This window comes from Sinocyclocheilus grahami, unplaced genomic scaffold (assembly GCF_001515645.1).
Source record: "Sinocyclocheilus grahami isolate Dianchi unplaced genomic scaffold, SAMN03320097.WGS_v1.1 scaffold1156.1, whole genome shotgun sequence".
Classification (NCBI taxonomy): Eukaryota; Metazoa; Chordata; class Actinopteri; order Cypriniformes; family Cyprinidae; genus Sinocyclocheilus; species Sinocyclocheilus grahami.
Window position 1 is genome coordinate 58,129 of NW_015506335.1, and position 16,340 is coordinate 74,468.

Consider the following 16,340-nt stretch of genomic DNA (forward strand, 5'->3'; position numbering starts at 1 on the left):
ACATATTCGGTGGCCATATGTTATAGATTCATTCTATTTTAAAATCAAAAATTTTAAACATGAAAATGTTATTAGGTGTTTTCGTTTCACCTCTAATTTCTCTTCATTTAGGGCACAACTTAAAAACGGGCACATTTAACCTCATTCTCCCTACTTTAGGAATGGATTCTCTTACACCGATTGAGAGATGCACAAAGTGATAAGCATTTCTCATGTTACATCAACTTGTATGTATCATACAGCAAAAATGTATCCATTGTGCAAAAAATATTGTTTCTGGCTAAAATATTTCAAATATATGCTAAATGTATGTTGTTAACCGTGCAGATTTTTCAAACCGAAAATGTTTAACCTTACAAAATGTGCTTCAAGAGGCAGAAAGTACTTTTCTAATTTTAAAATACAATTTGAGCAAATGCAAAATGTGTTTTTAAAATGTAAAATATAAATGTATTTAGACAAAGTATGGCCATGCATGTTTGGTTTAAGATTTAAATTAATTAAATCTAGAAAATTATAGCTGTGGTGGAAAATGTCAGATGCATTGGGGGAATGTGTATTATTAGAAAATGATACAAATTATTTCACTATTTTCAGACATGCTGTTTTCCTGATTGGTTTATGAAATGTGAATAATGTACAGCAAAATTACTTTAGACTGGTATTTTGCATTAGTAAATATTTCTTTTGCCATTTATGTTTATTTATTTCACAAAATATTGTTGCATATTCCCCAATGAACTTCCCACTTGATATGATGCAGTTTACCAGTAACATGGGGAAAGTTTATTTATTTATTTATAGACATATTCTGTGGCCATATGTTATAGATTCATTCTATTTTAAAATCAAAAATTTTAAACATGAAAAGGTTATTAGGTGTTTTCGTTTCACCTCTAATTTCTCTTCATTTAGGGCACAACTTAAAAACGGGCACATTTAACCTCATTCTCCCTACTTTAGGAATGGATTAATTTTAAGTCTGTTAAATGACTATTTCTTTAGTTCTTTATTGTCATGCATTTTCTTATTTTACAGAGCTATTTCATTGTTATGGGGAAGGATATTCCTGAAGACTGCTTTTATTTCCAGCTGTGCTCATTGAATGATTTGAAACCCTGCGTGGATCTGTGCTAAACCCATGGTAAGAATCACTCCGTGACGCAATCAAGTCATTTCACATAATCAAAAAATTAATCATAGATAATTAACCAATTAAGCCGTTTTGTTTTTAAGTTCACAATACACTATTTAACCTCAGTGTTCTTCACCATTGGTGTCTAGGGTGATTGTGTCAGTCCTAATCCCTGCTGATTTGTTTACTTATCCAGGGCATCTACATCTAAGTCAAGCCTGACAAGAATTTAGATCCAGCTCACAGCTAGCGCATAATAAATTAACCCCTCTGCCTGCATGTGTATGTGCCAAAAATTTTCCACTGGATTAAATCCTTGACAGTCTGTTTTGATGCAACATATTTGTCTCGCTTCCACAGGAAGAGCTTGACGTGTATTAAAGCACTGACGGCCCCATCAACACCGAGTGGTTGACAGAGAAGTGCATTGACGATACAAATCGGCAAGGATACCTTCATCGAAGCAACCTAGAAGCCACATTTTATGGACGATGGACACCTTGTCCCAGAGCTCCATGCTTGAGTGCCAAATCTGTTTCAACTACTTCAGCCAATGGCGCCGTCCCAAACTCCTGCACTGCCAGCATACCTGCTGCTCCGTGTGTCTGAGTCAGATGAGGCTCAGCCAGAGAGAGCTCCGCTGTCCGTGGTGTCGTTGTGTGACGCAGATCCCCGGCGGCCTTTCGGTCTCATATCTTCCAGACGACCCGGAAGTACTCTCCATTATCAGTCTGTCTCACTCCTCTGAACACACTCCCATCTTTATACACTTACCCAATAGTAGCTGCTACCTGCTGCCTGTCCCTTTGGACACAGATGGGGCGTTGCTGCCTGGAGAACCGACATGCCGATTTGGTCCTAAAAGCATTGGGGTGTTAAACGTCTCTGATGGCCGGAGCCTTGTGCTGGGAGATGACACGGGTGAGGAGGAGATGGAGGAGGTGGCGGTTAAGACCACAGCATGGACAGGGGTTTGCACTGTACTACTTGTGGCATTCATTTTGATTTTTCTGCTGGGTATCGTGTTGCATAACATGTCCTGTGTGTCCAAGCGCTTCACTATTATTTCCTGCGGATGAGACGGATTCATCAAATTCAATTGTAGAGGACATACCAATATGGCTCAGTCTCTTATGTGATTGTGATTATGTACATCACGTACCTATGGTGACTATATAATATACAGTAAATGAGCAAAAGGGAATGAAAGAAGTCAAGGGCACAATCTATGCAATCTGTGGTATTTCAAAAGTCTTTGAAAGCCCTGATTCATTCATTCTTAGGGAATTTGTTCAATTAATGTGCAGAAATGTCATTAAAGAATCTAACAGTATTGACTCCATGTATTTGCATGTTTTGTATGTACCTGAGGGAAATTAACTTGGTCTCTAATACTACAGTAGAGTTGTGCGTTATTGACAGTCTGTAGGAGTTGTGCAGTTTGTGACCGAACAATAAAATGTAGACATGAAATTACATATTACTACGTAGCTGCTCTGCCTTTAAATAATGTTCATTGCTGTATGTGTTTGATTTGATGTTTCAACTAAGCAGTTTCTTTACATTTTTCTTACTAATGTGTTTTGACTTTGCCTTTTGATTAAATGAGTGAAATCAAACATCAGTCTCATTAAAATTAATATGATAAGAACCTTTTGACTCTTCTACATGCTGCACAAATACACTACTGTTCATGTCTGGGGCCAGAGATTGTTTTGGAAAGAAATTAATACTTTTTTTTTTTTTTTTTTTTTTTCAGCAACGATGCGTTAAATCGATTAAAATCAATAGTGAAGACTTTTGCGTAAAAAAAAAATTCTAAGAAATGTTATTTTTTAACTATATTCATCAAAGAAAACAAACATATTATAGTTTCCAACATTGATAAGAAATTTTTTTTTTTGAGCACCTAAAAATTATTAGAATGATTTCTGAAGGATCATGTGACCGTGAAGACTGGAGTAATGAATGACTGCTGAAAATTCTTTAAAAAAAATAGATTAAGAAAACTGTTATTTTAAATTATAATATTTCATAATATTCCAGTTTTTACTATTTTTTCAGCAACGATGCGTTAAATCGATTAAAATCAATAGTGAAGACTTTTGCGTAAAAAAAAAATTCTAAGAAATGTTATTTTTTAACTATATTCATCAAAGAAAACAAACATATTATAGTTTCCAACATTGATAAGAAATTTTTTTTTTGAGCACCTAAAAATTATTAGAATGATTTCTGAAGGATCATGTGACCGTGAAGACTGGAGTAATGAATGACTGCTGAAAATTCTTTTAAAAAAATAGATTAAGAAAACTTATTTTAAATTATAATATTTCATAATATTCCAGTTTTTACTACCAAATAAATGCAGCCTTAATTAGCATAAGTGACTTTTTTTCAGAAACTTAAAATCTTACTGGCTCCTAATGTGTTAATGGTAGTATGCATCACAGATGATTTTGAAAAAAATTTTTTTTTTTTTTTTTTTTTTTTTCAGCAACGATGCGTTAAATCGATTAAAATCAATAGTGAAGACTTTTGCGTAAAAAAAAAATTCTAAGAAATGTTATTTTTTAACTATATTCATCAAAGAAAACAAACATATTATAGTTTCCAACATTGATAAGAAATTTTTTTTTTGAGCACCTAAAAATTATTAGAATGATTTCTGAAGGATCATGTGACCGTGAAGACTGGAGTAATGAATGACTGCTGAAAATTCTTTAAAAAAAATAGATTAAGAAAACTGTTATTTTAAATTATAATATTTCATAATATTCCAGTTTTTACTACCAAATAAATGCAGCCTTAATTAGCATAAGTGACTTTTTTTCAGAAACTTAAAATCTTACTGGCTCCTAATTTGTTAATGGTAGTATGCATCACAGATGATGTTATTAGTAACTTCTTGGACATTAAATTAGATTATTACATGTACATCTAAGCAAAGTCCCTTTAAGGGTGTTCTATAGTCTTTGATCTAAGTAATAATAATTTTCTGAATACCACATTTGTACATTGATATCCAAATGTGAGAAAAGCTCTGGCCCAGTGAGGCTCACCCATCTGCATCAAAAGCTGTCAACACCACCCATCACACTTGATTGATGACAGTAGTTTTGCTTTTTTTCCCCACCTATTGTTCTTGGAATGCTATAAAAAGAGCACACATCTCTGTTGTATGCAATTTATTGTTTCACATTGTGATGTGGATTGATGCTTTTACAATTTTGGGACAAATCAATCACTACACAAACTGGGGTTGAACGACGTCAGATTTTTTTTAAAGGCGACATTTATATGATGAAAGTCGAGTCGATGTCGACTAGTTGCTGATGACGTCACTAATGAACAAATAAGCCTGAACCTTGAGCTGAGATTTGGACATTTTGTGCACAGTGCTGCCCACATGGCTATTAATTGCTCCTATAACAGCTCATTTTTATCAGTTCTTTTGTCTTTGGGTCGTTTTATTTCTCACAGATTTCTGCTCGTTTTAAATCATATACAGATAAAGTAGCACAGTAAAGATTACATTTATATGAATGCAGTGAGAGAGTGATTGCATGTGTGATTAATTCCACCTGGCAGCGTCTCTTTAATAATAGTGAAGCTGTGGGTTTCAGTTAGGCTACTAAGAAATATATGCTATAGAACTTTTCAGTTTCTGAGCTATTTTATCGAGAAATCACAGGACAGTGTTGACGATACATTTCCGCACTACTCAATGATTCTGTGTGCCGGGCCAGCCCAACCTTTATGGGGCCTTAAGCAGAATTTTATTTGGGGGCCCCTCGGTGCTGCCAATACAACTGATTATTGTCTATGCTTGATTATTCGCACACTATAAATCTAACACACCCATTATAAATTGTATTTGTTGTAGCTGCTAGTTGCTTAGGCCTACATCATACAATGTCTGCCTGGCATGTTTTACCCTTCTACGATGTTTAATTGTAACAGTAGCAAACCCACAAGAGGTCAGGTGTTAATTTGCACTTTAACATTGAAAGTATTATCACACTGTGGAGCGCATTCGGAGTATGCATTTATTTGTCATTTTAAATGTTTGTAAACTGAGCGTAATTTCTTATTCTGTTGCGCCCTATATAGGATCAGTGACTAGTCAACGTCAAGCTTAAAGTGTCATGGCAGAGCATTAAAGTCGAGTCGACTAGTCAATTAGTCTGTGCAACCCCTAAACCAAACTGTATTGAAGACTCACAAATTATTATGAATGATCAGTTTTTCATTAAGGATGTACATATTTTACATGTTGTACTCTTAATTAACAGGTTTGACTGATTCAGCTACACCCTTCTATCACAGCTGCATAAACTCAAGCATACAGTCATGCTGTCTCCTTAGCCAAACATTTACAGCAGAACACGCTGTACCTTTTCTGTTCCAGCATGACTGTGATGTTGCCATTCCACAACAATTAAATCTAGCAGAGTTATTATTTAAATTTTTTTTTAAATGTGCATTTATAACACTATACTTTGTGTAGTTTTACTCTGGAATTAAACTGCAAAAAATAGTCACCTTAGCTGCAATGGTGTTTCTAATGCAGCTGAGGAAGATATGACAGTTAAAATTGAGACAAAAGTCATTATGACATAAAAAGTAAAAATTATGACAAAACCAGTAATGAGATAAAATCATCATGACAAAAAGTTGAAATTATGAGAGAAATAAACATGTGACTTCGACTTTGTATGACTGTTTCTTATTCATCAATTTCAGCTTTCTATGTAATAATTAAAAAAATATTCTTGTGTGGAAATGGGCTTCCATGTGTACTTCCATAGACTGCTACATTTAATTCCACATTTCAAACTCAGAAATGTGAAAAAGCTACATGTAGAAAAGGTACATTATCCATTAATTTTACAGACATTTCCGCCAAGTTTAAAAATTAAATGTTTCATAAGAAAATATGGGTGTGGCGTTCCAGCAGTTTTTTTTTTTTTGGCATGTTATTTTGTCAGTATCCATATTTAGAGCTCTGCTTAACAATGCCAAAAGAGCACACCTCATTTACCTTGGCCTGCATATGTCAACATGCTACAGAACTGCACGCATTTGCTGAAATCATGCAAAGTGCCAGGCAGCACTGTACATGATTGATGGTGTTGTGCACATGTCGGTTTCTTCTCTAACTTTAGTAAATCACCTATCCAAAGGGGCCTTTAACAGGCCATTAACACACAACACTGACACAATCCATCTTCACAGTCACACACGCTTACAAATCCTCTTATGCTCTGCACAAGGATGTTGTCATCTGCTTTTGAAATATATATTTGGGAAATATATGGATAAAAAATATTGCCAGGACAAAGAGCTTGGGATAAAAAGGGTAAAAAAAATAAATAAATCTGTTCTGACTGATTTTCAATCTTAACTGTCAGTTGTGGGCTAGAAGACAAATTAATCCCAGCTGACGGCTTGTGCTGCAATAAGAAACCTAAATTCAGAGGAACCTGCATGCTATATCATTTTATTACTAATGGAGCTTGAACAGCAGGTGGTGTAGGCTACAAATAAATAAATGAATGTGTAAAATCACTTTCACGCAAAATTCCTTTCGTGTAGGACAAAGAGTGAAGAATGAAAACCAGCAAGCTGCAAACAAATTCAGACATACAGAGACCAAAAATGTGCTCGATTTGAAAATATGTTTTTTTAAATGAACGTTATCATGAATATTTGACTCTTCTACAGTGTTCAGTATCTCACAATCTCATAATTAAATTAATTTAGTAGCTCCAGCCATTAGTAGATCCTACCAGCAGGAGGCACTAGTATACTGCAAAACAAATGAGCAAAGACCTGAGTAATTCTTTCCCTTCGAAATGCACTTTACTTGTTCATCTTGATAAAGAGCAGGTGCCATTTAGTCACGGTATATAAGGGATGACTCATCTCTAAGCAACATGTTGGTTTAATGAAAATCAGCATGTGATCATCTATTCCCTTTGGTCAATGTGGCTCCACTAATGTCTTTCAAACCTCATTTATAATTTAGTTCCTATGTTCATTAGTCAAAAGCTACAGGATTTGAAAAGGAGATCAAATATAGCACACTTCACCTAGATGAAGAATAAATTATTAATATAATAAATTATATTAATTGCTTATATAAAAAATGTTCAAAGATAGAAAGCTTTAAATTCTTTAGCTCACAGTGCTGTATATGTACTGATAACTGGAATCAGGTGTATGAAGAAAGAAGGCTATAAATAAATAAATATTTATCCTGTGATTTTTATAAGAAAGATTTTCACAGTTCACAGCCCAGACGAACGATTTCATCTATTAGAAAGTCCACGTCCTCCCTCTGAGTGGCTGGGTTGGAGAAAACACAACGGAAGAAATTCACTTTGTCTTCCAGAGGTTGATAGCCAATCATTGTGAATCCTTCCTCCATCATCTTTGTCTTGATTTTTGGAGCCACCTGTGGGAATTCATAATGTCAGCTTACAAGCAGATAAACTGTCTTCCTAAATTTACTGGTTAATTAAGAAATGAAAAGGCTTCATTTCTTGACTCACCATATGAAGTTCTCTGTCTCGCTCTGGGCTTGGAAGAGTGCTTTGCAGTCGTTTTGGGAGATACCAAAAGCAGACATTACTGTGTTCGGGCTGAAATAATATGTTAAATATATTAAATCATAAAGCGATGATTTATGTAACGCACAGGGAACCAAACTTCATCATGAGCTCTAACAACTGTTCGAATTATTAAACAATTTTCATCTTAAAATATGCTGAAAATTTACAGAATCATGGCACTAACCTTTCCTTTGAAGACAAGCTGAAAGTCTGCTCTCCTCTTCAGTTTGTAGTAAAGATACTCTGCATTTTCCAGGCAGTGGTTGATCTGTGCTTCAAAACCCTCAGAACCCTATAAAGAATTTATTTAATATTTGCTTTCTCTATAAGAAAAATAAAAAAAATTTTTTGGACGGTTGTGCTTCAAGGTTTAGTTTGTGTGTATGTGTGTGTCATTCTGCCATATTTAAATCTTTGAAATCTTTGAATCAGTCTTAAAAATGCAGAAGAGAAATAAACATTTTAAAAGTAGATGAAACCAAAGGCTCACTCACAGAAAAGAATAATAGAATATGTGATGGAGCACAAAACCAGTCTTAAGTCGCTTGGGTATATTTGTAGCAATAGCCAAAAATACATTGTATGGGTCAAAATTATAGATTTTGTTTTATGCCAAAAATCATTAGGACATTAAGTAAAGATCAAGTTTCATGAAGATATTTTGAAAATGTCCTACTGTAAATATATCAAAACTTCATTTTTGATTAGTAACATGCATTGCTAAGAACTTAATTTGGACAACTTTAAAGGCGATTTTCTCAATATCTTGATTTTTTTTGCACCCTCAGATTCCAGATTTTCAAATAGTTGTATCTAGGCCAAATATTTTCCTATCCTAACAAACTGTTCATCAATGGAAAGCTTGTTTATTCAGCTTTCAGATGATGTATAAAACTCAATTTCGAAAAATTGACCCTTATGACTGGTTTTGTGGTCCAGGGTCACATATGGTTATATAAAAGAATAAATAAAATATGTTTTGATTTCTTCTTTTTTTTTAATATAATTGGGGTACAATTCCTACTTTTCAGTTCTGGATATTGAACTATTTCAAACAATCTTTTGCCTCCACTTCTTTCTTCTTCACTTCTCCACAAAAAAAATAAAAATAAAATAAAAGTATTTTTTTCCATCTGGGAGCTGTCATTTTCCAGATCACATTTCTGATGGTGGTTGAAAGCACATTTTGTTTGTATAAGGAGAGGTTAAGGTTGTCTGTCAAACCTTTGCCTTCCACATGAGCCACAGTTTGAAGACATCTACATGCCGTCCACATTGAATGCTTTTGTCCCCAGTGTCGTAGGACACATCATAGTGCTTGTCAGGTTGGAAGAGATACTCGGCACACAGCTGATTACATTCCTGCAGGAGGCCCTGAGAACAGCACATGGCCATTTTCAATACCTCCTCAAGAATCAATGACTCTTTGCAGCCTGTTGTGATGTGTATGAATTCCTGTTTGTCTTGAGCAGTAAAGCTGCCCACTGTTCTTGACAAAACCTTGATTCCTAGACGTGACTGACTTGCATGCTTTGCAGTCTGCATCATTTGCGTTCAGAGATTGATATTGAGATCCAACTGTGTCACTCAGGGAAATTGAGGGAAAAATACAACCATCACAAAAGGCTGACACTACTGACAAGGGCATGTCCTTCTGAACAAAATCAATTTGTGTAAATTCACCTATATATGTTAAGTACATTTATGTTATTCAGCTTCTTCAGAGCAGTAAAACATACAAAATATATATATATATTTTTTTACTATATGATTTTTTTTCTCCACATTTTACATCTCGCTATTCTCAGCTCACCTTCCTCTTCACTAGAATGGTTGAGCATTGCAGTGGGACGCCCATCATCTTGTGTGGGTTCCAGGTCACAGAATGGGCTCTGGATGAATGCATATGAATAAAATGATGATGTTAGATGTTGAAATAATTCCACCAATTTAAAATACACTTTGAAAATATAAAATGATTTTTGAAATGGAGGTGGAATCCATTAGACAGAAACTTTTGATCAATTTGATGTTTTCTAGGAGCAAGGCTGTAATTGCAGGTTCTGGCCAACCGTCAGTACAAAAGAAATGAAGGTAAGAAAGATTTTAGGCTGACAGGGGTTGAGTGTGTTATATGTTTTAACACAGTCTCACAGAGTAAATGTCAATGTGCTTTCACCACACTCCTTTTGGAGCTACATGACGTGAATTATCCCGCAGAACACCAAATGTAATAGCAATGAAGGTGACACTTTGTGTTGATTAAAAGAAAATGAAACCGAGGGATGTTGAAGAAGCATCCAGAGAACTGACTGCAGACACTTAAGGTAGATGAAGCAGCCCATGCTTGCATTAGCCAACAAGATTTAAAAGCAACATGAGAGTCCAACAAACAGGTAGCATGTAAACAGGAACGTGATCAGGTAAATACTAAAAAAGTACTTTTTTAAATATTTGGCTGTTTTAGCAATAGAGACAGTGGGATCAGAAAATGTTACAAGCTGTGCAAACAGTCACTCCATTATTGTTCTATGGCACACAGCAAATCTGCAAGTGTCATTGAATCTCAGATATAGTTAACTGAGCTCTTTTGGAGTTTGGCATTGCTTACGCTAAAGCATTACATCACAAAACAATGATATATGCACTCCTAACAGTTAAATGGACTGAATGTTTCCCAGTTAACAATTATGCATTTAGTAGAGGTTTTTATCCAAAGCAAAGCACTGCACTCAAGGTATACATTTTATCACTTCATGAATCAAACCCATGACCTTGGCGTTGCTTATGCCATTGAGCAACAGGAACACATTATACAATCAAAATGCTTGATTTAGGTTACCTTTTAATTCCTTGCAGTTTCACACGATGTTTGTTGGACAGAAGCAAGCCTCCACCCCAAGCTGCCTAAATAAGACAAGAGTATTAAAGCACTGCCTCATTTTGACTATATTTAATAAAATGTATCTAATAAGATAAAATGCATTACATCCACATGCATCCATAGGCCATGGTGTTCACAAATGTCTGCTATTTCATTCAGAGGGTCAAAGGCTCCATAGACTGTGGTTCCTGCTGTTGCATTAACATAGAATGGCACCAGACCCTATAGACAGCAAACAGAGATTTGCTAACACACTGACCAAAAAAAAATCCAGACAAACATGTCTGTTGTTGTTTGCCTGCATCTGTCAGTGCAGTGTGAATGGGCCTTTACAAGAAAATACAATTTCTTTTTTTTTCTACTGCAAAATGTCATGTTTAATTCAGTGTTACTTAATGTCTCTTAGTAATTGTTTACAACATTTATTATCAATTTCTGTGTTAAGAATGTTTTTAAACCCTTTTTTTCAGTGCATGATCAAAATTATTGCTGACCTGAATATCATGCAGGGTCCTACAGTATCTACTGTGATATAGACTATTGTTTTCCCTTCATTTTTCAATGTGTGGAACTGCAGAAATTTTAGTTTCAACGCCAGTTAATTTAATATGCAATGGCTGTATTTAACCTGCAAGACAATTTTAGGAAAAATGTCCCGTTCATGCCCATTTATTACATTGCTCAATATATTCATAATAGTCATAATTTTTGGCTATAGAACAGATAACCCCCTCACTTTGCATATTAAATCTTACACCTTAAAGTGGTAGAACTGCCATTTATTTGAACAGAATCAGTAGGTAATGCAACTATCTCCCAGTATAGTTCCCACATGTCGTGCATACTGATTTTGCCAATAATGAAAATATGGAGAGATAGAAGGGAAATAAAATCACAATTGTTTCCAAGTTCTCGGCTGATATGATACATTTCTACTGATCTGATAAGTTTGGCTGAGAAGGCGATCTGAAATTTTAATCTGCCCCACATTGTCTTTTTTCTGCTTAATTTAACATTACATAATGTTCAATTTTAGATTCTAGATAATTTAACTAGGATTACTTTGTCTGGTGTAACCACATCTCACACGTCTAAAATGGACCATATCACACCCCTGCCACAAGCTGATATTTAGTCGGCTACTACAGCATGATTGCAAGTGAAAATGGCTTTTATACAAGCATTTATAACAGTCCTATAAATAAGACATTGATATTGAGTAACCAGACATTTTAGACAAAATATGGCCAGTTCAACAGATTACAGTCAAATTAGCAGAGTGATACAAAGTGCTATAGAACTTAATCAGGGTAGTGACATATTTAATTTTTGACAGGAATTAAAACGAGGCTGTGAGGGATAGAAGTACAGTGCTGTTGTTTAACAAACTGATTGTTCAGGTGACGAAACAAAAAATAAAAAATAAAAATAAATAACCTTTCAGTGCACAAAAACTCCATAAAACATTTTTGAAAAAAATTCTGTGGTATACAACATTCATACAGTGTCAACACCCTTGTTCGCATTCATGTTAAATTCAATATGGCGTCTAACCTGACTAAGGTCTGTTATATGAAATGTTGCATGTCATATGGAGGTATGATCCGTAAATGGTGGGAACCAGAAAACAAACGTTTATAATAAAAATAATCAGCTCAAAGTCAGCTCATTTGACTAACCTTAGACTTTGCTGTCTCAATGCTGGAGTTCAGTTCTGATGAGATCATCTTCCCCCTCAGAGAGAAACCAAAAAGTTGTATTAATCTCGGTAAACTGGACACATTGCAAATGATGAACGTATGATTCCATCCACCAAACTCACCTTTCATCACATCTGACGACTATAACATTTTCAGAGCCGATGCCGAGAACTGCTGCAGACTTCTTGATTGAATAATGACTCTAATAAGGAAAGCGTATGTTAAACATGCACAGGCAAACAGCTAACATGATCTGACCTTTTGCTTTACTATAACAAGAAATATTCAAATTAACGTCAGTTTATCTGCACTTTTAAAAAACGCTGCTGTGACACGTAACGTCTGACCTCCCAATCAGCGGGTCAGGAGGTAATAGCTGAAATGTGTTGTGCTATGTGTCTCATTGAGTAAGTGGAGCTGTCACAGCATGCCCGCTGAGAGTGGAGGAAACAATAATGAGATTATGTACGTGCACGGAGGTGAACAGTGCCAGGCGAGGTATCGCAGACATCCCGTGGGTCTTCACCACCGGAAAGCGATGAAACCTTGCCAACAACACACTGTACAGATTGGACATGGTGCCTCCTGCAGAGAAAGCCATTAGCTGTTTAATGAAATACTAATGATAGAAAAGTTCCAATGTTCATTTTCAAAACACAAATATAAATGCTTCCTGTATTTGTGTGCTTTCAGGATGTTACCTGGACAAAAGATGCCATCTCCATCTTCCTCTGGCCATCCAATAATTGAATGCATTTTTCTCAGAACTACTTCCTCCATGAGTATAAAGACTGGGGATATTTCATAAGTGAACCTGTAAAAATAGAAGAACTTAGACTCATATGTGCACTAAAGAAGCATAATGGAAACTGTAACAAACGTTGCTTTCAGTCAGATTGGAAATGGAAAATTTATTTTCTGAAAATCTTATTGATTTTTTTGACCTCATACTTTTAAATAAAAATGTCATAAATGTCACGACTTCCCCAATCATTTAGTCCACTTAAAACTCGCCCCTTTCTTACAACATACTGAAAGCTCACATTCAGATCTGCCTCCGTCCATCTTTTTCCATCACAATGTGACAGAAATGATCTGTTGCTACTTCTGTTACATGGCGACTTTAACATACATGACTCATTGTTTTTTGTACTTTATTTATCTCAAGCTTGATATTAGAAATATAATGAATAATTTCCCCATAGCTAACAGCTAAAACATAAGCCGTTTTGAAACCTACATGTTACACTGTTTAAAAGTCGATAAGAGTTTTAAAATATATATATTTTTTCAAGCAGTCTCTTATGCTCACCAAGGCTGCATGTATTTGATCAAAAATACAATGAATCAATGTGGAAAACAGTTCATTAGTTTCATCCCTATACCTAATTTTAAATGTGTTCCAAAAACCATCCCTGGACGCCCTTACATTTATTTTTCTGTTCATTTATAATTATAATATGAATGTTGAAGAAATTAAACTCCTGCCCTACATGTTTGTATTTGCTGTGGACGTCAACCATTCTCCTGCCAGGCCAATGATGTCAAGTCCAGTTGACAGCTGGTTGAAAAACCTTGGATGACCTGGCAACATTAAAGGGCAGCATTAACAAAAACCTCCACTTTGACTTGTGTTATTTTGCATGTTCTTACCTGTTTTAACTCCATATTTAAGTGTGTCTCTGCAGTCCACCAGCAGCTGCTCCAAGTTATCTGGCTGGTCAGGGAGCTCCAGGCTGAATCCCTCCAGACCTTCCTTAAGCTGGTGAGGATAGTGGAAGTCTAGAACTTTGGAGCTGCGTTTGAAGGATTTATTGATGTAGGCCAGCAAGATGTTTACCAGCTCCTGCAGGAAGTGCTTGGTTGCTTCCTCTCCATCCTCAGCAGGGAGCAGATCTGAACAAACACAAAATGCACGTCATTCTCACAAATTATTTGTGATTCAGGTCCAATATGAGCACTATGTACTGGCTACAATGTCCAGAGCCGTTGCAACACAGTTCTGTGGTTTAGTTTGCATTTTTCATTTGAAAACTGTAAAACATTTGCAAGCGCTGCTAATTAAAATAATTTGAATGCACCACATTGAAGGAAAATATTTACTTTGTGTAAGTAATTGTAGCTGAATTAAAAACGAGTCTCTTGAAAGCTTTATTTAATTTAAATCAATATTACATTTAATTTTTTTTTTCATTTGGAAACACTTTTATCCCCGATGGCTTAGAGTGCAATTTCTACATTATATCATTTCATTTCATTGGAACAATATTTGAATAGATGTCAAACCATGCTATTTGCACTAGCTTTCTGTACGTTTGAGCATGTTCAGTCAAAACATTCATTACATTTGATATCAAACTGAAAAGAGCGAAACATCCCACAATGCTGGGCTCTATTTCTTTTCAGAAATTGTTTCTATTACCATTGTTGTACTGCAGGAGAGAAGCTCAGACATTTCAACACCCTTTCATCTGAGTATTTGCTGTACCTTTGCTGTGGATGCAGCTGAAGTCATGGGCAACTCGCCCACTATCGTATGTCAGGCAGTCATCATTGTTTCCTAAAGAGCCTGTGTCTTGTTTGCTCTTGTCTAAATGCCGCCTATCAGCTTGTGTTAACTCCATAATGTCTCCTGGAGACCTGCACACACATCAACATACAAGCTCAAAGACACACAGATACCACCAGTTCTTTTACTATTAGGTATTTCAGTTTTAGTAATTCTGTTGTTTTTGTTAATTTTTTATATTTCTATTTAGCTTTATTTTCATTTCAGTTTTAGTTTCACTAATTTCACTTATTCATTTTCAACTTTATTTCAGAAAACTGCCAAGGCAACATTTCTAAATTCCTTTGAAGGTTTTTTTTCATCTAATATTTGGTGTATACTTATTTCAACTGTATTTCAATTAACAAAAACAACTCTTAATAGTTTTAGTTAACAATAATAGCACTGACAGATACACACAAACACAACTTAAGAAATTACATTATACCACTTCAATTAGAAAATAAAACCGAAATGGTTTAATATCAGCACAGTGAACAGCCACTTATTTGAACATGAGCACCAATCGCTGATTATGTTAACAAAAATAACTGCATAAAATTATTCGGAAATTGTACAGTATGGCAAAAATGAAAGTAATTTGGCATTCTAACATGATATAATAAAAATACAACAATAGGTCAATGTAGTTTACCTTCTCATTGAGGCATCCACTCTTGTAGACTGTTAGTATGTAGAGTCTGTGCCAAATGGCTGAGAGTTATAAAAGCCCCAGCCTCTGCCCCAGGGTTGAAAATCAACCAACCTTCAGTCAAACTGGGTGTGGTCATAGTGCATGGTTTTCCATCCCAGTTGAAGCAATGCTATTACATAAGGACGAAAACGCCCATGGCCTCATCACCTTTTCAGACCCTGTCTCTTCTTTTGTTAACTGATATGAATGTGTTCACGCACTGCAGTGCCTCCAGACGACAGATGCCTAGGCATGAAAAAAAATTAATAAACACAGGTTTATGTGAAGATGGCCAAATCTTGAGGCATTCAGTCGACAGAAACGTCACTTTTCAAGGCCAAATATTTCCCCTTTATAAATCCTGCTGGCTTGTTTTTTTACATGCTGTATGTACATCAGGAAAAAAAAATCAAAATCTCTGACCTGTCAGATTTTCTTTTGCTAAGAAAAGGGAGGCTTCTGTCTAAATCTAAATTCTTACTGACAAATAACTAACAAAATACACCATGCATAATGTTATTGGGGAAACAATTTAGGAAATGTTTTAAAACGTCACAGTATCACAGTATTGAGGGAACAGATACAATGTGAAACCTCTTCAGATTGTTGATGCAAATCAGATATCCTTTCGTCCATATGTCTACATTTTGAGATATAAAAGACGGTGACTTAGCTTTGCAGCGAGGGCAGGCCAGCAGAGATCCTATTTAAGAGGAGCACAAAGGAGCTCAGTCTTTCAAATGGTGTGCAAATAGCTTGGAC

General features: G+C 35.4%; 2 protein-coding genes across 2 annotated transcripts; one reads left to right on the forward strand and one right to left on the reverse strand.

Moving 5' to 3' along the window:
* Positions 1-889: 889 nt before the first annotated feature.
* rnf152 (ring finger protein 152) lies at positions 890-2,775 on the forward strand. The gene is made up of 2 exons (XM_016253089.1): positions 890-1,144; positions 1,496-2,775. The coding sequence occupies exon 2, from the start codon at positions 1,627-1,629 to the stop codon at positions 2,212-2,214; it is 588 nt and encodes a 195-aa protein (XP_016108575.1). The 5' UTR covers positions 890-1,144; positions 1,496-1,626; the 3' UTR covers positions 2,215-2,775.
* Positions 2,776-7,333: 4,558 nt separating this feature from the next.
* On the reverse strand, positions 7,334-15,590 carry LOC107567402 (glutamate decarboxylase 1-like). Its single transcript, XM_016253081.1, has 15 exons — positions 15,540-15,590; positions 14,825-14,976; positions 13,990-14,232; positions 13,830-13,920; positions 13,038-13,150; positions 12,806-12,921; positions 12,459-12,538; positions 12,316-12,370; positions 10,742-10,858; positions 10,595-10,659; positions 9,566-9,644; positions 8,977-9,126; positions 7,937-8,044; positions 7,693-7,782; positions 7,334-7,595 (listed from the first exon to the last, which is right to left on the reverse strand). The coding sequence occupies exons 1-15, from the start codon at positions 15,545-15,547 to the stop codon at positions 7,422-7,424; spliced, it is 1,641 nt and encodes a 546-aa protein (XP_016108567.1). The 5' UTR covers positions 15,548-15,590; the 3' UTR covers positions 7,334-7,421.
* Positions 15,591-16,340: the final 750 nt, after the last annotated feature.